Genomic DNA, 21,710 nt, shown 5'->3' on the forward strand with positions numbered 1-21,710 from the left:
CCGCGACTAGGCAGTGGAGGGGGCAGTGGTGGGAAAAGTACTCAAATTCTTCATTTAAAAGGATACCTTAAATCTTTTTTTTTAGAAACAGCTCATCTTTTACTTAAGAGGGGCAATGCCTGTCTTACTTAGAGTATTTCTACATTGCAGTATTGATATAATGCTAGTAAATGCAAGTACTTTTACCACCACTGTAGGGATGTTAACAATTAATCGATTAATCGAATTAATCGATTAAGAAATTATCCGATTAAATCAAACAATTAACAATTAATTGAAAAAAAAAAGTTTATTTTATTATTATTATTTTTTTTAAATGTTCAGAACCCAAGATATGATGATTTGAAGATTTTCTACTTCTTGTTTAACTTACTGAAAAAGGCTGTATCTCGGCTCCTAAGCACTTTTTTGGGGGATTTTTTTTTTAATCTGAAATTAAGATTCTCAGATTAAAAAAAACGCCGCTTATCAGTTAACCGGTTAATCGGTTGATAAGGTTATCAATTATCAATTAATGAATTGATCGATAATTTGCATCCCTACACCACTGTCAAGAGGTACAGGGAGGTGAAGGACAGATTACAGTATACAGACAGTCAAGGAGCAGTGTTTAGGGCTGTTGGAGGAGTGAAAGGTGTCACACCAGCTGCTGGTGGCATCACCCTCTCTATTTCAGTCACAACACACAGCTCCCCAGGGACTGTACCTCTGCGATGTCATCCTTCAGTTTGTTGTACTTCTCAATGTCAAAGCGTGTCCTCTTCACCGACTTGTGGAGGGTCAGCAGATACTGTCTGTCCCTGGCATCAGGATAGAGGTATTCCTATGGGCCACACACACACACACACACACACACACACACACACACACACACACACACACACACACACACACACACACACACACACACACACACACACACACACACACACACACAATAAGCTTCACACAACACTCTCACACATATGCAAACAACCACAGCTTCATACTACATCTGAAGCTCAAACTACATCTGAATGTAGATAAAACTTTTGCCAGAAACAGACTGTATCAAATTTGAGTGACTGACTATTGTAAACGATACGGAGCCACCTCCCCTACAACAGCGCCGGGACAAATCCTTTATTTTTGGACCACAATTCTTATAAAAGACGATTCTAAGATGACCCAATGTTATTCTCCATAGAGAAAATAAAACTTGACCGTGACCCAAGGGATGAGCGAGTGACGCGCCAGAACTTCGGTACTCTATAGCAGTGCTTCTCAAACTTTGTCCTGTCAAGGACCCCAAAATGTATTTGAATTTGGCCGTGGACCCCCATCTCAAAATATGTTGTTCCAGGGACCCCCCAGAAGCAAAGACTTACTTGAGTTACAAATGTTCACTTAAAATTCAAAGATTTGCACAAGTTTTCACGATTTTTCTAAAATAGCAGATCTATGAGCTTGCATATCTGCTATTTCTGAATAGCCAAACTATAACATATGGTTAAAGTGGTTAAAATGATTGTGACACTATATTAACTCATTTTGCTGGGGACCCTGGTACCCCTCCAAGGACCCCTGTGGGTCCCCGGAGCCCACTTTGAGAACCAATGCTCTATAGACCACAATGGAAACAATCTTGTTGTGTTATCCTTTTAGCATAACTTTTGACTGTACTACCTGTACAGTTTAACAAACTTGTTAATAAAGTATTCAATCAATCAATCAATCAATCAAAGGACCATCTCACCTGGCGTGTGAGCACATAGTACGCGTACATGGCCATGGCCGTGCCGTAGGTGATAAAGTAGGTGACGGGTTCCATGATGTCCCAGGAGTACTCCCACCAGGTGAGCCGGGCCAGGATGCCAAACTGAGTGGCCATGTAGGCCATGCCCCCCCAGATCATCCAGGAGGTACGCCTCTCTGCCTTCTTACTTAGATCATCCTTCACCTGGGCATGCACACACACACACACACACACACACACACACACACACACACACACACACACACACACACACACACACACACACACAGAAAACCTTCAAGTCAAGCTATATAAAGGTTTTCCGTAGTGTACTTTCTTTAGCTTTCTACCCCTTTTTATCCCAAATGTAGTCGTTATGCCAATTAATTTCTCCCCTGTGTGTTGTCACTGCTGTTGTATCCTACTGACAGTGAGGAGCCCCCACCGAGAGGACGTAGGAGCCTACAGTACGTTCTACTCCTCCCGCCCTACACTCCTTGCTGACAGGTGCCACGCCCCCAGCCCATAGGAGTACGTGTGTAGTGACAGTTATCACCCTCCGCCCCGCTATTAATCCCCTCCCCTAGCTAGCAGCGCGGAAAACAGGTTTTGTACATTTTCTTTTCAATGTGGACATTAAGCAATCATTCCAGAATTCGCGAAAAGTCAGTAGTTTCTGTGCTTAAAGGGCAAGACCACTTTGGTAGAGGTTTGGGTTGTGTAGTTATCTTGCCATGATGTAACTCCAAAGGTGGACAAGAAATAAAAAATAATTGGGTTTGGTGATGTTCTATAGTGTCTGAATCAACTTTGTTTTCCTTCGTTTACATGCTAAAAGAGTGACTGAGAGCTGTTTTACCGTAGAATGTAAGTCAATGAGGAGCATATTTAGAATGATCAATTTCTAATCAATTGAGCAATATTTTTTTATTTCTTGTCCACCTTTGGAGTTACATCATGGCAAGGTAACTACACAACCCAAACCTCTACCAAAGTGGTCTTGCCCTTTAAAATTACGCAAAGAAGAAAAGTTTCAAATGATGTGGATGGAATATTTAACGGGGCAAAGGGGTTTAAGAAACCTCAGACGTTTCAGTATGCAAACATTAAAACATTAGCTATGCAAATACGGAACGTGAATTTTTAATTTTCTGCACATGGCAGCATTCACCGATTAGGAGTCCAGACAGCTAGACTTGCTAATGTATTAGCAGACAGACACAGAGGCCATGGGGTGGTGGTGTTTTGTAGCCTGAGAACCAGACTTCTACATTGCAAAACTGCAATGTAGAAGTACTCTGTTATTAAAGTAACAGAGTCCGGAATTAAAAATGTAAGTTAACTTGAGTAAAAGTACAAAAGTATTGGTATCAAAATGTACTTAAAGTACCAAAAATAAAAGTACTAAAATGTTTGAAAATAGCAGATCTACAAGCTCACAACACGTCGCATCTGTGAGCTTGTAGATCGGCTATTTTCAAACATTTTAGTTTTAAAATAGGGCTAAAGTGGTTAATGTATGTTTTATAATGTAATAATTTATATCTGCAAAGTAACTAGTAACTTAAGTTTTCAAATATATGTAGTGGAGTAAAAGTACCAATATTTGCCTCTGAGATGTAGTGGAGTAGAAGTAAAAGTATTGACAATTGGAAATACTCCGGTAAAGTAAAAGTACCTCAAAATTAGACTTAAGTACAGTACTTGAGTAAATGTACATAGTTACTTTACACCACTGCTCGCTACACAGTCTGGAAAGTCTCGAGTCACTTTCTCACTTGCCTACGTAATTGAAATTAGAGTCAAATAGAGGAATCTGGCCAGACTGATAAGCGAAGTGAGAAAAATAAATCTGCCGAACGTAGTGAATCAGGTTGGATCCTAGCCCCATTTAGTACCTCTCCCTCCGCTATGTAGCTACGAGATGAGGTCCGGTGCCGTTTGAGCGAAAATGTTCCGCACATTTTCCACTTTCCACTTTTTCTTACCCCTTTCTGCACATCGTATCCAAAAAGTAAAGGTTTTCTGAAATGCTCTCAGATGTTTGACATTTTAACGTACAATAAAATCTATCCAACGAGTTGAAAAAAGCGTTTAAATCGCTTCTCTCCTAAATGTTTTTAAGACATACCCGGAAGTTGCGCCCGTAGAGATAACATTACTGATTCCCCTACTGGTCAAATGTTGAATTGTATCTTCTAATGCATAATATTATGGAACAGAGGTGATTTAAACGCTTTTTTCAACTCGTTGGATAGATTTTATTGTATGTTAAAATTTCAAAACATCTGAGAGCATTTCAGAAAACCTTTACTTTTTGGATACGATGTGCAGAAAGGGGTAAGAAACATGTAAAGTGGAAAATGTGCGGAAAAGTTTCGCTCAAACGGCACCGACAAACGAGGAACCTCATCTCGGAGCTATACAGCGGAGGGAGAGGTTCCGATTGGAGCTAGCTGGATACCAGGCTAAGTGTTTTGGGCTGAAGCAGACACAGAGAAAAGGTTGTGTACCTTCTCTAGGGGACGGAGCTGAGAGGTGAGGTCCTCCAGACGGACCACCAGGTCTCGCTCCTTGCCGAGCTGGTGCTCCTCGATGCGCAGCGTGGTGTACAGCTGCTGCACCAACAGCTTCACGTCGTTCAGCCTCTCCGCCTCCTCGTGCGCCAGCAGCTCTGAGACACACACACACACACACACACGCACATAGACCACACACACACACACACACACACACACACACACACACACACACACACACACACACACACACACACACACACAAAAAAAAACACACCTTTTATTTGTGTTACTGAAGATGTGCACCTGTCTCTGTGTAACGCTTAATCACTGAACCATTTAAAAGGAATAGTTCACCACTATGGATTAGTCACCCCATGGAAACTTGAATTCATGGATATTTCTTTGTTTTTGTCGCATTCCTAAGCCAATAATGTGATGACCAGCGGACCGGTTGGCAGCGGTTCCGGTAGGAGACTCTTTGTCTCTCCTAACAGAACCGCTGCCGGTCATCAAATTATTGGCTTGCGAAAAAACAAAGAAATATCCATGAATTCAAGTCTCCATGGGGTGACAAATCGATAGAAAAAAATCATTTTGGGGGTGAACTATCCCTTTAAGACCTGAGGCCAATTCTACAAATGCCTTCTAAATCACTTTTATTACTTTAGCGTCCTAACTTTCCAGGAACAGAAAGGCTGTTGTTTCTAATAGCTTGGATAATGTCCCATTTGGTGGGCAGGTTGCTGAGAGGTCCACACAGCCCACCTCTGAGACACAGAGCGAGTAGACATGGTGCCATCTTAACACCAGACTATTATATATCGTTGTTGTCGGGCAGAAACCTCTTATCTCCATATTCTATTGTGTTTTTTCGCAAATTAAATCCTGAAACAGTTTTGGACATATGAGGTTTCCACCTGACAGCGTGGCGTACATATAGGTTGAATGCACGCTAGGCAAGGCCTAAGCGGTTGAGTGTCTAAACCAGGGGTCTTCAACGTTTTCAGGCCAAGGACCCCCCTAGAGAGATGAAGCAGGGACCCCCTACTCTGTATTGTATGAAATTGTGTTTCAGATTAAACTTTTTTTTTACTTAGTCTGCTCTTTTTCTCCCTCTACACCTATAGCCTCTTTGCCAAAAATAGCAGATCTACAAGCTCACAACGCCTCGCGGCGCGAGGCGTTGAGAGCTTGTAGATCTGCTATTTTCGGCTAATGTGCCCCTCAGAAAAGGAATTCTAGGGTTCAAGTGGTTAATGTAAAAAAAACTAAATCCTATCACACAAAGATTTGGTGGACCCCCTATAGTAACTCTGAGGACTCCCTGGGGGTACCGCCCAAGGAAATGACGTCGACGCCTTACAAATAATGTTTACATCCTCCGTGAATTAAGTGTTATGATTGGCTGAGTAAAAATCGTTTCCGAGGGAAACACGTATAGTAAGTCCCGCCCCCCTATAGACACTCATTAGGTCGTGACCAGGCTTTTCTCTTCGCAGAAGAGTAAGGCTGGGAACGAGGTTGATTGGGTGAAGTGCTCCTTTAAGCTGTGCAGTGGGTCCTCACCTCTGCGCGGTGGTCGCACCAGGTGCGTGGTGTCGTTGATGACCAGCTTGAAGTCATCCAGCAGCAGGATGTCGATCCCTGTGGAGGAGGCCACCCTCGCTCCATCTGGAGAGAGAGAGAGGAGCCAGAGGACAGGGAGAGAGAGAGAGAGAGAGAGAGAGAGAAAGAGAGAGGAGCCAGAGGACAGAGAGGAAGAAAAAAAGAGAGAGAAAGAAAGAGGGAGAGAGAGAGAGAGAGAGACAGAGAGAGAGAGAGAGGAGGAATTCAGAGATAAAAAGAAAAAGCAAGAGATTTGGGTGCGGGAGAGAGATAGAGCCAGAGAGAGTGAGTGAGTGAGTGAGTGTGAGAGTGAGAGTGAGAGAGAGAGAGAGAGAGAGAGAGAGAGAGAGAGAGAGAGAGAGAGAGAGAGAGAGAGAGAGAGAGACAAGACACAGAGAGAGAGAAAGAGAGATAGAATACTAATGGTTAGCCATATATTGTGAGCCCGCCGTTATCTCTCATGGAAATCTGACCTATTTCTGTCAGAATCTAAATGAGTCCTGAGGCGAAGCAGATGCAGTCCTAGTCCTATCACACTGAACTGAGGGGGGATTCCAGCAGCACACGTTCCTGGACAGAAGAACCTTGAGGATTAGAGCAGGAAACCATTTCATGGTCAGTGTAACAACAACATCCCACGCCGACGCACCAGGACGCTTAACGCAAGCCCACGCCAAAACGCTTAAATACCTGCTCCAGTGAAAAGCGTGCGCCAACACACGTGAACATTTCATATCACGATTGTGGCCAAATTAACTGAGAGTAATGATATTATCGCAATAATACAATTACACTTTTGTTAAGCACTTGCACCCCCCAGTATCCATATTCTGGGGGGAACACAAGCCAAAAATGGCAGATCTACTGTACAAGCACACAACGCGTTGTGTTACAACGCATTGTGAGCTTGTAGATCTGTTATTTTTGGGGCACTATCTTGTGCGGATTTAAATCTATGCGATTATTTTTGTTTTGTTTTATCGTGATAGACCTCTCCGATGACATGGACTTATATAGACAGCGTCGGAAGCTGTATGCTCCAGGGAACACATGCTGTGTCGCAAATTTAGCATGCACTCAGTACCGGTGAAGATTTCACTAATCCTTCTGTACAGCTCTGTATACTGCCCACCTGTGCTGTCGCTACAAACAAGGCAGCATCAGATGACTCACAGTGGCTGATAATGACTGTGTATGAGGCTGCTGCTGAGAGCTCCATGAAGCTCCAGTGTGAGCCAGATGTTAGTTAGTGTCGGGGTTCCCTCCTGCTCTGCTGTGCTACGGAATCTTATGTATAGATTTATGTGTAGGGCATCCGAGTCAGTAAATGACATAACTAACCCTACACGTAGTTCTATTACAGTACGTTTTAACAGCGGGCGACTCTCGGGCGATCGCCGGACGACATCGTCCCACTTCCCACTTCGCCCTATCGCCAGTAGTTGCCGGCTCTCATAGACATATAATGCACTTCCGGAAAATACTATCCTGATCGCCCGTTGTTAAAACGCACTCTCAGGTTCTCCTCTAGACTGTGGAACCGTTGGCGCACTTGTCTGTATGTTCGAAACTGAACATAGTGGAAGTCTTTTTATTGTATTTCTTTTTCTGTTATTTTCTATTTTTATTGTGTTGTGTTTTTATTGTGATACGGATCTCCCTGGGGCGGCAGTGGCTCAGGGGTAGAGTGGCTGGTCAGCTGTTCGATTATAAAGTTTACCTAATACTTATTAAAGTCGACTAAGCTATCTTTCTTATAAGCTTTAATTATTCCTTCGAATATCTTAGGTTCTAAGCTTTCTAGCCCTTACTCCAGTAAGGTAAAGTACATCATTTACTGGACTCCCCCGTAGGTTCTCATAAATCTACGAATAGCGAAGATCGGCCTATTTCGTCTTCCGATCCCCCCTAACAGGAGCGGCCGGATGAACCGCGAGGTTCCCAGTTCGATCCCGGGCTCCCCCAGAGTTAGTGTCGAAGTGTCCTTGAGCAAGACGCTGAACCCCTAATAGGCTCTATGCACAGCAGCTATATTGGGAATGAATTGGGCCCCTTCCTTACTTCCTTCACATGTGTTACCAATAATACTAATTAAGGCTCTGTTCCATTTAGTGTGGCATAGTGGTTGTCTTATTTTCAAGGACCCCCATAACTCTGAGAGTGTACAAATGGAACCAAATGGACCCTTACGGGTCCATTTGGTTCCATTTGTACACAGTTACACATCCACCATAAGGGGCCATTTGATAACCAAAATGGAGTGTTTCTAGTGAGCCAACATGCACAATATCAGCACCCTGACCAGAATGGAACAGAGCCTTCATTAGTATCATTTGGTAACACCTGTGAAGGAAGTAAGAAGAGGCCCAATTTCTTTCCAATATGGCTGCTGTGCATAAAGCCTATTGCTCCCGATGAGCAGGTTGGTTCCTTGCATGGTTTCCTCCGCCATGTGTGTGTGAATGGGTGAATGTAATGTACAATCTATGTAAAGCACTTTGGATAAAAGCGCTATATAAATGCACCATTTACCATTTATTTACCATTTACCCTCGGGTCTGAAATAAAGATTGAATTGAATTGAAACGATAATAACAATTACCATTCCCATCCCTCTGGTGCACTGTGTGCATGTATAGCAGACATACCTGTGGAGTAGATGGCGACCCGGTCGATGCCTCTGTCCTCTGCTTTCAGCTGTTCCAGGAACACTCCCACACAGTCGCTGAGCGGCTTCAGGGTGAACTGGCAACGCTCTCGTCGGGACGGCAAACTGACCGAGATCACCGGCAGCCCATTCTGGTACACCACCGTCACCTCTGTGTCACATAGAAAACACACAATATTCATTTTAAGACATTTTTCATTTATTTATTCATTTCGAACACACTAAAAATATAAATGAGAAAAAGAAGGAAATAAAAGGGGAAAATTTGATTAAAAACTGCGTCAAAGTCATTTTAACATCATCCTTAAATTATATTCCATGTTCGAAAAAGGAGTAGGAAGAACTTTTGTGAAAACTTATCAGGTCCTACCCCTTCTTTATCTATCTCAGACATCTCAAACCTTCAGAAAAAATATATTGGCTTTCTGCTCCAGTGTTTACACACTCACATTTAAAAAACTAAAACTAAAAACTAAATAAACAAAGAAAACAAACTAATCAAGCATACAAGACAGTCGAGGATTTTTCAGACGCTGTCCATGGATTTGGACAATAGAGGTTTCATAGGGTCTCCATATTCTAACTTTTCGTGTTTTTTTCCCCATAAATTATACGTAGCCTGCGAGTTAGTTCTGGCAGATATACTCGAGAGGTTACATGCTTTCTCATTCTATGTGGCTGTCTACAGCGTCATGCAGACCCATACAGTACTTACACTGACGTGGCAGTCAGCTGTCCAATCGGGCGGGTTATTTAAGCTCACTTACATCTGTGTTCTGTATGCTTTGTGTGTCATAGGTGTTGTCATGCGGCGTTTGCTCCCACCACCACCCCAGCACCACCAGTGGGCTCTGCTATTGGTTCTGTTCCCCATGGGGGGGGTTGTTATTATATATCTACCTCCCTGTGCTTAAAGGTTAATGATGGTTGTCTTAATTGTGCTGAGCAGGGAGAAAAATGTAGCAGAGCCTTAACGCCAAAATAAAATATTACATCCACTCTTGTTTTCTCATTCTATAATATTGTTTCATATATTTGGTCTGTAATATTGGTTCAATCTATTGGTGAGTTATCTGATAGAAATGAACGCCCTACTTGGTCATACTGCAGCGTCACACGAAAGCATCAAAAGTAGCAGATCTACAAGCTCGAAACGCGTCGCAGAGCGACGCGTTTCGAGCTTGTAGATCTGCTACTTTTGAATTTGAATCCTGAAAAGCAACAGTTTTGGACATGAGGTTTCCACCCGACAGAGACGATATATACATCCGTGTACGTGGAACGTAGACGTTGGTAGAAGAACAAATGATTTAAACTGGAGGAGCAGGTCTCTCTTAATGAGTTTTCAAGTGACTCAAGGCTGCAAACATAACCAGTCTGGCCTTTGTTTGACCTGGACTTACCCTAGGCGACGGCGTGTCTGACTCACACCTTCTAAGCACTCAGCGAGTGAATACAGTTTAGAGATATAATTAACACCTAGCACTGTGTGTACGCAAGGCACTAGACAAATAACCATGTATCATTATGATAGTCCATTATTTTCATACTAGAACAACAAGCATTAACAGGTAAATATTCCAAATGCATCATCAGCCTCTATCACCGCTTAGATTTTGAATGCTTTGTTCAGATCATAGGATACTTTAAGAGCAGTGGTTCTCCCCGGGGGGGTCCTTCCTTGGGGGGGTTCCAGGCATCGCAGTCATTTCAACCACTTTATCCATTTATATGGTGGCTATTCAAAAAAGAGCTGATCTGATCTACAAGCTCACTTCTTGCCACGCTGCGAGCTTGTACATCTGCTATTTTTGACGAATCTTGAATAATCTTGAATTTCTTTTGAACACAAATCTTCTCTTCTGGGGACGCGTTGTGAGCTTGTAGATCATCTATTTTCAAATAGCTGAAGTGTATATAGAGCTGAAGTGGTTGATGCATTTTTTTGCAATAATATTTAAAATCTTTAAATAACTAGTAACTAAAGCTGTCCAGTAATTGTAGTGGAGTAAAAGTACAAATATTTGCCTCTGAGATGTAATGGAGTAGAAGTAAAAGTATTGAAAATTGGAAATACTCCAGTAAAGTATAAATACCACAAAATTGTACTTAAGTACAGTATTTGAGTAAATGTACTTAGTTATTTTACACCACTGCCGATAAGAAGCCAGAGAATCTGCTACCATCCCTGGGAGCTGAATGATGCAGTGTGGCCCAAGCCCAGCAGGGGGCAGCGCAGCAACAGCAGCACCAGAGGGGGAAACTCAGTGGTCAAGCGGACGGCTTCCATATCAATAAAAAGCCTTCACTCGAACTGGTGAATTATTCATCGCTGCTTGTTTGAACTATATACTCTCCTTGGGGTGTCGCCTGGGAGAAGTTTGCTAGGAACAACAAGAAAAAGTGTTTAGGCTGTTGCTAAGTCATTTCTAAATACTTTCCTGTAATCTAAACTAATCTCACTGCAGTGCACTAACCATATTATTGTCCATGCCAGCTGAAACACTATAAGAATTATTCATGCTACTGTGTTTTTTTGGTTTAAACAAAAAGTTTATTGTTAAAAGGTTATAAAGCCCTATATTCTGATAGTAATCATTGCTAGAGTGAGTTTGTTTCATAGCAGGGGTCTCCCCTCTCTCCAGCTCTATAATAAACATACATTATACATTTTTCCCCAGGGCCAGGGAAATTGATTATAATAACTTACACGTTACTACCTCAAATGGATCCAATATAGAAAGGGTTGCTGAATACAAGTACCTTGGAATAATGGCTCGATGACAAATTCACATTTAAATGGCATAAAGACAATCTCTGTAAATTAAGGCAAAAGATTGGCTTTTATTTACAGGAACAGAGCTACTTTCCCAATGGCATGTAGGAGAAGGGTTATTGTCTTTCTTTCTGTGTTGGACTACAGTATGGAGATGTCATTTATGGGAATGCTGCTCCTTCTGTCCTCAAGCCCTTAGGGTACAGTTTATCATTCTGCTCTGCGATTTGTATCTGGTGAACATTATAGGACTCATCACTGCATCATGTATGATAGAGTGGGTTGGCCTTCCTTGGCCGTCAGGCGAAACAAACACTGGTACCCGTTTATTTGTAACCTGAAGCCGATTCTACAAATGCCTTCTAAATCCCAACAGTATTCTGAAAAAACGTATGTTTCTATATCAGTGGTTCTCAAACTTTTTCATGTCAAGGACCCCCAAAATGATTTGGCCGCCGACCCCCATCTCAAAATATTGCGTTCCAGGGACCCCCCCAGATGCAAAGATTTTAGTTAAAATGTTCGCTTTAAAATAATACATATTCAAAGATTTGAACATATTTTCACGATTTTTCAAAAATAGCAGATCTACAAGCTCATAGCGCAAAGTATTTCAATTTTGACTGCTGAATTTGAAGCTGGTAAATGGGGTACGCTGTCCTGATATGAAATCCCAACCTGTAAATATTTGTTCTGTTTACTGAAGAGTTGGAGAGACAGGGAGACCCCTCTCGTTAGAAAACACTGTAGTCTATAGCAATGCTTCATTGCTTACTATGGGAATATAGAGCTATTAAACACTTACTTTAACAAGCATTTAATCAAAGTCCAATACTCCACAAACATACAGTAGTTATACTGCATCTTGCTGCAGTAAACGCACACGCACACACAGTCACACACACACTGAACAAGATAACTGCCCTTCTGCTCCACACTGGGGCATTGGGAAGATCAATACGGTATCATTTTCCTAATGTTTCCCCAGGACACCGTGGGGTCAAATATGCTGAAAACCCTGTTAAAAAAAAGGAACAACACACGATGATGAAGCCCCGGGTAATAATAATGATGTCCTGGAGAACCTGCTTAAAATTCTTACAAGGCCCCGAGGCTCATCATCTGGATGTTATGATACGAGGCGATCACAAATAAAAAGCGAACCGCGCAAGAATAACAATAAGCACACATTTTACAGCGTTGCAGGGCCAATTATTCTTTTATAGGGGAAGCTCTCAAAATCTAATTACCGTTGTGTTGTGTCTGAAGAGTGTCATCTGTGTCCCAAACAACCTCCTACCCAATACACTGGGACAGTTTTTTGGGGGGGTAGTAATAATTGCCTTCTGATTCAAGCTGCCCAGTTGGTCTACAGCCAAGCTTTTGTCCTGATAATGAGCTCCAACAGCTTATCCTATTAAGACCAAAATATATTTGGCTTGTGGACCCCCACTTGAAATTGTTTTGTGTGCCAGGGACCCCCCAGAAGAGAAGATTTTTGTGTTAAAAAAAAATAAAAAAAATCACACAATTATATATTTTTTCCAAACAATGTTAAAAAATAGCAGATATACAAGCTCACAGCGCGTCACTCCGTGCCGCGCTGTGAGCTTGTATATCTGTTATTTTTGAAAACCACTGTTCTGGAAAAACTAATGTTGCTATATACTGCAGGGGTCTTCAACAGGGGGTCAGAGACCCCTAGGGGGGTCAGAGAACCCTAGCATCCCTTTTCTGAGGAGAACTTTAGCCAAAAATAGCAGATCTACAAGCTCACAACGCCTCGCGCTGCGAGGCGTTGTGAGCTTGTAGATCGGCTATTTTTGGCAAAGAGTTATAGGTGTAGACTGTAGAGGGAAAAAAAGAGCAGCAAAGAACCACAATTTTATACAATATAGAGGGGGTCCCTGCTTTATCTCTCTCTCAGCTAGGGGGTCCTTGGCCTGAAAACGTTGAAGACCCTGATATACTGTATGGCTAAAATCTAAAATGACACAGATGCTTTCCCGGTCTTAAAAGGTTATTCCGTGGCTGTGTTTAGTGGTCCCTAATGACAAGAGCAGTGGTCAAACACTAAAGACGGAGAGTACGGCGGCAAACCCAGACTGGCCTGCTGTGTTGTACCCGATAACCCCCTGCATTTTAGGCTTTGTGAGATCACACATTTCACAGGGCACATTATGACAAATAACTTAAAGGCAAATAACGCTCTATACCTCCGGGGGTAGCTCAGAAGGTAGAGCGGCAGCTTGGGGAACGGAAGGTTCCCAGTTTGAACTCGTTCTCCCCCAGGGTTGGTGTCAAAGTGTCCTTGAACAAGAGACTGAACCCCTAATTGCCCCCGATGAGCAGGTTGGTGCCTTGCATGGTTTCCTCCGCCGTCGGTATGTGAATGTGTGTGTGGATGGGTGAATGTGAAGTACAATGTAAAGCGCCTTGGAGAAAAGTGCCATATAAATGCAGTCCATTTACCATTTACCAAATATATAAAGAATTGACTGATATATCTAATAATGTCATGCTTTCAAAAAATATTTAAAAAATAGCAGAATTCGCTGATCTACAAGCTTACAACACGAAGCTTGTAGATCTGCTATTTCTGCTATTTTGGGAAAATGTTAAAAAATGTATGAACATTCTTCAACATGGAAACGATTATGACGATTGTCTCAAATAATTGCGATTAGGCGACTATGTAATAACTGTAACAGGCCTATGTATGGATCACAGCAGTGAAGCAGAGAGTCTCTCCAGCTGGAGTCTCCTCCATGGATTACAGGAACATGACTGGCACCAGAAACACGTCTGAAAGCCAGGATCCCTCAACCACGCTCCACAAGATGTATGGACCCCCGTGGTGTAAAGTAACTATGTACATTTACTGTACTTGAGTACAATTTTGAGGAATTTTTACTTTACTGGAGTATTTCAATTTTTCAGTACTTTTACTCCACTATATCTCAAAGGCAAATATTGCACTTTTACTCCACAACAATTATTTGAAAACTTTAGTTACTAGTTACTTTGTAGATTTAGATTATTATTGCAAAACATACATTAACCACTTCAGCCCTATTTAAAGGTTGGCTATTTGAAAATAGCCGATCTACAAGCTCACAACACGTCGCAATGCGACACATTGTGAGCTTGTAGATCTGCTATTTTCAGAGGATTTTTATACATTTGATAACTTGTGAAATGGGACATTCTGCATAACGAGTACTTTTACTTTTTGATGCCAATACTTTTGTACTTTTAATCAAGTAAACTTTTACTTGTAACAGTAAATTAGTATTTATACATTGCAGTACTGATACTTTTACTTAAGTAAAAGAAAGAACCTCTTTCCACCACTGATGGACATTCCCTCAAACACATACGCAAACTTGCACACACAGACGCGCGCACACGCACGCACACACACACACACACACACACACACACACACACACACACACACACACACACACACACACACACACACACACACACACACACACACACACACACACACACACACACACACACACACCCATAGTTCCTCCATCAGTGAAACTGGCCTCTGCCCACAAAGTCACCTCTCTGGCTCTCATTATCCCGTCCTGTTCTGTCCTGTCATTGTGAACCCTGTCTAACAATACGGAGGACTCTAGCCTTGTGCCAGTCTGTCTGTCTGGACGCGTGGGCCGAGACCAGGCTGGCCCCCGGCCCGGGTTCTAACCTTTCACTGTGGCACAAACGCCCCCGCTATTAAAATCCACTTTAAAATCTAATCAGCACGCTCCACAGTGCCGCTGCGTTCTCCTCTCTCTCAGCACCTCACCTCTTTCCCGGCTCGGTTTCGTCTTTTTAAGCCGGATTTGTACTTGGTCGCTCGCCAGTGTCGTTCGTCGTGCACCGAAAATAGCAACGTACGAGAACAAGAAGTGGAAATGAAACATTAGGATAATGTGTTTTACTTTATTTCAACTTTGTTTTCTCAGGAAAACTTTCTCAGCCTGCCTGAGTGAGTCATGCTTAATTTATCCCATTATTAAGGCCTGAGGACCCCATTCTAAAAAAGTCTAAAAAGTTTTCTGAAAAACTCAGTGGTGCTCAAACTTTTTCATGTCAAGGACCCCCAAGATTATGTATGTATTTGGCTGCCGACCCCCATCTCAAAATATTTTGTTCCAGGGACCCCCATAAGCAAAGATTTGAGTGAAAAATATTCGCTTTAAAAAATATATATACCGGTATATTCAAAGATTTGCAAAACGTTTCACGATTTTTCAAAAATAGCAGATATACAAGCTCGCAGCGTGGCACGAAGTGACACGCTGTGAGCTTGTATATCTGCTATTTTTGAATAGCTTAAGTTAAAGTGGTTCAAATCTAAAATGACACAGATGCCTTCCCAGTTTTAATGGGTTATAATCTGTCCTATGATGGCGTAACACGCCGAAAATATCAGATCTACAAGCTCACAACGCGTCGTGCTGCAACACGTTGCGAAGCTCGCGGCTATTTTCTGTGCATTGAAACCGTGATCAACAGATACATCAAGCCCTATTATTCTCTCCTGTCTCCGCCGGCTCTCCCTCCCAGAGAGAGAAACAGATGTGGACGTCAAAATGATCCCAAATTAATGACTGCTATCTGTTCAACACCAAACCTTCCTGTCTCTGATCAACCAGCTCAGCCGCTCTCGCCGAGCAACAACTCTTCATTAGTCTCGGTAAGTAAGTACACAGACTGTGATTTAAGTCTGACAAAGCGAAAAAAGAAACCCAGACTCTTTCACCTTGGGGCTGACTCAGCTCATATCATGGCCTTAAATAGATGTTACTCTCTCGTATCAATTAAAGAAGAAAATAAACGCACATCCTCCGTCTCTTTGGTGCTGAGCCAAACTGTCAGAAGAGAATTAGAAAACAAAGCGGAGACTCACAACTCACTTTTTGAATGCTCCGAGTTGTTATTCGTGACAAACACGAACACAAATACGTTGTTTCGACCCTTTCGGTCTATTTCCAGTATAAACAAGAGACAGAAAATGACATCTTTTTATACGAAAAAGTGGGAACATTGTCTATCAGCCCCACCTGGTGATCTGGTACCGCCCCAGGTCACCAGACAATTTTTTCATCAAAAGATTCATTTCCTGTCTCTTGTTTATACTTGAAAAAGACAGAAAAGGGTCGAAACGTCATATCTGCTCTTTGTTTAAAAACTGCATTCAAAAAGTGAGTTGCGAGTCCCTGCTTTGTTTTCAACCCTCTTACATCAAAACAACACTTGTTGTCAGTAAAAAGTCACACTGCTTCTGGTGGGCTGTGGATTATGTCTGGGATTACATGGGAGGTATAGAGACAAAATGTTGTCAGGCCAAATCCTAATCTGCCATTTGTGAATGGAGCCCCGCCCCCACACACTATAGAGCTCTGTTTCATAAACAGTTTGGCACAATTATGTAAAGTTATGATGTTTTGGTAGACATACAAGCCAACCAGTTTTTATGAAAAATCTGAGATGAATGATGATGGGTTTTCTGGAACTTATGTTTTATATCAGTGGTTCTCAAACTTTTTCCATGTCAAGGACCACCCAAAATGATATGTACTTGTCCACCGAACCCCCTCAAAATAGGTTGTTCCAGGGACCCCCCCAGAAGCAAAGATTTGAGTTACATATGTTCGCTTAAAAAATATATATGTATATATTCAAAGATTTGCACACATTTTCACAATTTTTCCAAAAAATAGCAGATCTACAAGCTCATAGCGCGGCACTCGGTGCCATATTATGAGCTTGTATATCTGCTATTTTCGAATAGCCAAATAAATCTAAAATAAAAAGATTAACGGGTTAATCCATGAGGAAGACATTTACCTTCTAGAGCAGCGGAGGAACACAACAGTCTCTGGCCCTGCCACGAGGGGGCGCCCTTCCAAACCTGCAGAGAGAGAAAAAGAGAAAAAGGGAGTTGAATGAATCATCTTAAAACTCAAATCTGTCAACAATCATGAGACCGGTGTGTGGTGCTGCAGGCCGTTTCTAGGGCGGAGGAGCTCTGATGTAATAATAGCCCCAACAACATTGTTTAGGCTTATTTATGCTGCTAAGCAACATTTCGAGGAAACAGACAGATAAAGGTGTTGAGTTACAAAATGGCGCGCACACACTTCTCATGCCATACGACTTAATGTCCCATGGGGCAGAGCAGAGCCACACCCATGGAATGTAGGCCTACACATGCACACATTTAAACTGTGTCATGGAAAACAAAAAGAAAGCTCTGGGACACTGACACTCCCTTTCTAACACACACACACACACACACACACACACACACACACACACACACACACACACACACACACACACACACACACACACACACACACACACACACACACACACACACACACACACACACACACACACACACACACACAATGATGACACACTTAGCTTAACCACTTAAAGGAGTAGTTCACCCAACGTCATGTTGCAACAAATTGTGAGCTTGTAGATCTGCTATTTTTCAATTACACACCCCCTGAAGCCTTGAATTCATTTTTTGTTTTTTGTCGCATTCTTGAGCCAATAATTTCAAATTATTGGCTTAGGGCACCTAAAGGCTCATAAGTAGCCTGACAGCGCACCGCTGGTTCGAGTCCCGTTCCCGACGGTCTTTGCTGCATCTCTCTCCCCCTGTTTCCTGTCCATCTCTACTACACACTATAAATAAAGACAGAAAAAGACCAAAATAATATATTGGAGAAAAAAAAAGAAAGGGAATGCCAAACAAATCTCCATGAATTCAAGGCTTCCTTTGGGTGTGTAGTTGATAGAAAATAAGTACTTTTTTTGGGTGAACTACTCCTTTAAGCCATACATACTTGGTTGTACGACAAATAGTCAAAATAGCAGATCTACAAGCTTGATCTTGTAGATCTACTATTTTTGATCGGCAGCAGTGTAGGTTCAAAAGGCATCCTGGTGAGAAAGAAACCTCAAACACACTGTGCTGATGTCACACACTGAGGGGAGAGAGAGAGAGAGAGAGAGAGGGAGAGATCTGGGGAAAGCCCTCTTCCTCTGTCTAACCAGCGCTGCATTCCTTCAGGCCGATGCGTTAGTGAGGGAGTGAGGGCGTGTCCTCCTGTCTGTCTGTCCTCCTGTCTGTCTGCCCTCCTGTCTGTCTGCCCTCCTGACTGTCTGCGCGGCACGCGGGACACACATGTTTTAAATCAGAGAGCCTGTCACGTTTTCCTACCGTGACTGAGATCAAGGCCTTGTAGAGGCATAGAGAGAGAGAGACCTCCGCTCTCTGTGTGGAGAGAGAGAGAGAGAGAGAGAGAGAGAGAGAGAGAGCTCTCTGTGTGGAGAGAGAGAGAGAGAGACCTCTGCTCTCTGTGTAGAGAGAGAGAGACCTCCTCTCTCTGTGTAGAGTGAGAGAGAGACCTCCTCTCTCTGTGTAGAGAGAGACCTCCTCTCTCTGTGTAGAGAGAGAGAGAGACCTCCTCTCTCTGTGTAGAGTGAGAGAGAGAGACCTCCTCTCTCTGTGTAGAGTGAGAGAGAGAGACCTCCTCTCTCTGTGTAGAGCGAGAGAGGACGGAGAGTGAGAGGGCTGACAATCAGGGGGAAGGAAATAGGACGCCCACACCACTCACACACACACACACACACACACACACACACACACACACACACACACACACACACACATATCTATTGCACCATAAAATGTTGATGTTTCCACTGCTGGCACTGTTTCACAACAACGCATGGAGTCATACTGTACAACAGTGTGTGTGTGTGTGTGTGTGTGTGTGTGTGTGTGTGTGTGTGTGTGTGTGTGTGTGTGTGTGTGTGTGTGTGTGTGTGTGTGTGTGTGTGTGTGTGTGTGTGTGTGTTGAACCGGCTTCCCCCTCATCACAATGAGCTACACTCCACCTACAGTACTGTAGCATTGTACTGCAGCCAACTAACCACTCACTGTGCTCTATCAATCTCTATGTCCAATTCACACACACCTCTACATTATTGGTTCTCAAAGTGGGGTCCTTGGGGGTGCGGGGGTAGTTTCAGGGGGTCCCCGGCAAAATGATTAGTTAACATACAGTAGCACCTGACTAGTTGAAAAGATAAGGAAAACGAAAAATCACTGGCAGTGGGTGACTATTTATTTATTTACTCTGGCAGTGAATGAGTTAACAACTTTATCCATTTAAACGTTGGCTATTCAAAAATAGCAGATATACAAGCTCGCAGCGCGGCACAAAGTGACGCGCTGCGAGCTTGTAGATCTGCTATTTTTGAAAATATTTTTTTAAATATCGAAATCTTTTAATTCTTTTTTATTTTAGTTTCTACATAAATCTTCTCTTCTGGATGTCCCTGGTGGCACAAAACCATTTCAGGTGGGGCGTTCCGCGGCCAAATACATATACATTTTGGGGGTCTTTGACACGAAAGAAGTTTGAGAACCACTGCTCTATACATCCCCTACAACACACCCAGATCCAGATATTCAGATTCACAGGTGATATGAAAAATAAACTAGAAAAAGTGCTCCTCGGAGCAAAAGTCTCCGCCAGCAGACTTGTGTTGTGTCCTATCCGTCCTGTCTGTGTAAGTGTCCTATCCAATTGTTACAGTATCCGCCATTTCTCAGCCATTTCGTGATTATTCCTGTCTTACCTCACTTTGAAAGAGGCTAAGACTCTTTCAAAGTGACACATGTATTTATAGGCCGCTATACGTCACTAGCCAATCAGATCACACTATTTCACCGTATTGTCACGTGTCACGTGAGGCTTGACCAATGTTAGCTTGACAGGTGGAAAGTGAAAACAATGTCTCCTGGCGGAGACAACTAGAAGATGTGCTCCTCGGAGCACAGGTCTAAGTTACTGTTACTCCGCCATTTCTCAGCCATTTCGTGATTACTCCTGTCTTACCTCACTTTGAAAGAGGCTAAGACTCTTTCAAAGTGACACATCTATTTATAGGCCACTGATACGTCATGCGTCTCACTAGCCAATCAGAGCACACTCTTTCAACGTATTGTCACGTGTCACGTGAGGCTTGACCAATGTTAGCTTGGCCGAGGGGGGGGGGACGGAAAGTGAAAACATAGTCTCCTGGCGGAGACAAAAATCACACCCTGTGTGAAGGTAGCGGCACCTTTGATACATTTTGTCATCGATATGTGTTTATAATGTGTTTATAGCCACGTGTCACGTGAAGCTTGACCAATCACTTTGTTGACGCACCTGACCAAGTCAGGTATAGAGCGGCTAGCGCCGCTAAAAAGCACTGAGTCAGTTTTACAAATAGCCTATAATAACCTAGCTAGAGCTACTGTACCTTCTCCAGCTGCTGTGACGCGTACTGCGCTGCGCTGTGCTGCGCTGCGCTGCGCTGCGCTGCACTGCACTGCGCTGTACTGTACTGCACTGTACTGGCTAAATAAATCCCTCCACGCAGGTGTGTGTGTTTGCACGTGCGTTTTGTCACTGTCACGTCATGGTTGACACAACTGGGTTCAGGACACAGAGCCCTTTTTTCCTATCGATTGGTCACCCCATGGAGACTTGAATTTATGGATTTTTTTTTGTTTTGGTCACATTCCTAAGACAATAATTTGATGACCGGTGGCAGCGGTTCCGGTAGGAGACACAAAGGAGTCTCCTTTGTATCTCCCACCGGAACCGCTGCCTACCGGTTCGCTGGTCATCAAATTATTGACTTAGGAATGCGGGAAAAAAAAAAAAAAAAAAAACATGAATTCAAGTCTCCATGGGGTGACTAATCGATAGAATTTTGGGGGTGAACTATCCCTTTAACACTGTGACTGCCTGACGGAGCACAGCTTCTCCTATCAACAGAGACCAGCCTGTTGTCGTTGCTGTCGGACAGAGAGGGCTTGTACTGTGTCTCCGTGTTTCATACTTTGTATGCATTGTTTTCATAATTAATGCCCTAGCTTACTAGCTAACTTCAACTAATGAAAATATCTGATCTAAAAGCTTGCAATGGGTCACGATGCGAGGCGTTGTAGCTTGTTGAGCTTTGTAGCTATTTTCACTATTTTATTTAAACAATAATAAAAAAGGAAACAGTTTTGGATATCGTCTCTGTCGGGTGGAAACGTCATATGACCAAAACTGTAACTTTTCAGGATTCAAATTGAAAAAACGCAAAAGTAGCAGATCTACAAGCTCGAAACGCGTCGAATCGCGCCACGTTTCGAGCTTGTAGATCTGCTACTTTTGATACTTTTGTGTGACGGTGTAGTATGATCAAGTAGGGCGCTAATTTACATAAAAACCCCAAAAGTTAAAATATGGAGTTAAAGGTTTCATGACATTCAGTTTTACAACACATTAAAAGTCTTGGTCGTTTGAAAGTCTT

At 42.8% G+C, this 21,710-nt stretch overlaps 1 protein-coding gene across 2 annotated transcripts in view; it reads right to left on the reverse strand.

Annotated features, from left to right (window-relative positions):
- Nucleotides 1-21,710, reverse strand: part of mcu (mitochondrial calcium uniporter) — a 143,070-nt gene that overhangs the window by 6,877 nt on the left and 114,483 nt on the right. For both annotated transcript variants that reach the window (XM_084076902.1, XM_084076901.1), the window contains exons 3-8: nucleotides 17,178-17,241; nucleotides 8,511-8,681; nucleotides 5,824-5,928; nucleotides 4,249-4,409; nucleotides 1,736-1,939; nucleotides 707-823 (exon numbers count right to left, since the gene is read on the reverse strand). In XM_084076902.1, coding sequence (XP_083933028.1) covers nucleotides 707-823; nucleotides 1,736-1,939; nucleotides 4,249-4,409; nucleotides 5,824-5,928; nucleotides 8,511-8,681; nucleotides 17,178-17,241 — 822 coding nt within the window. The remainder of the gene's footprint in view (nucleotides 1-706; nucleotides 824-1,735; nucleotides 1,940-4,248; nucleotides 4,410-5,823; nucleotides 5,929-8,510; nucleotides 8,682-17,177; nucleotides 17,242-21,710) is intronic.

The sequence above is a fragment of the Gymnoscopelus microlampas genome (assembly GCF_963454915.1).
Source record: "Gymnoscopelus microlampas genome assembly, chromosome: 13".
Taxonomy (NCBI): Eukaryota; Metazoa; Chordata; class Actinopteri; order Myctophiformes; family Myctophidae; genus Gymnoscopelus; species Gymnoscopelus microlampas.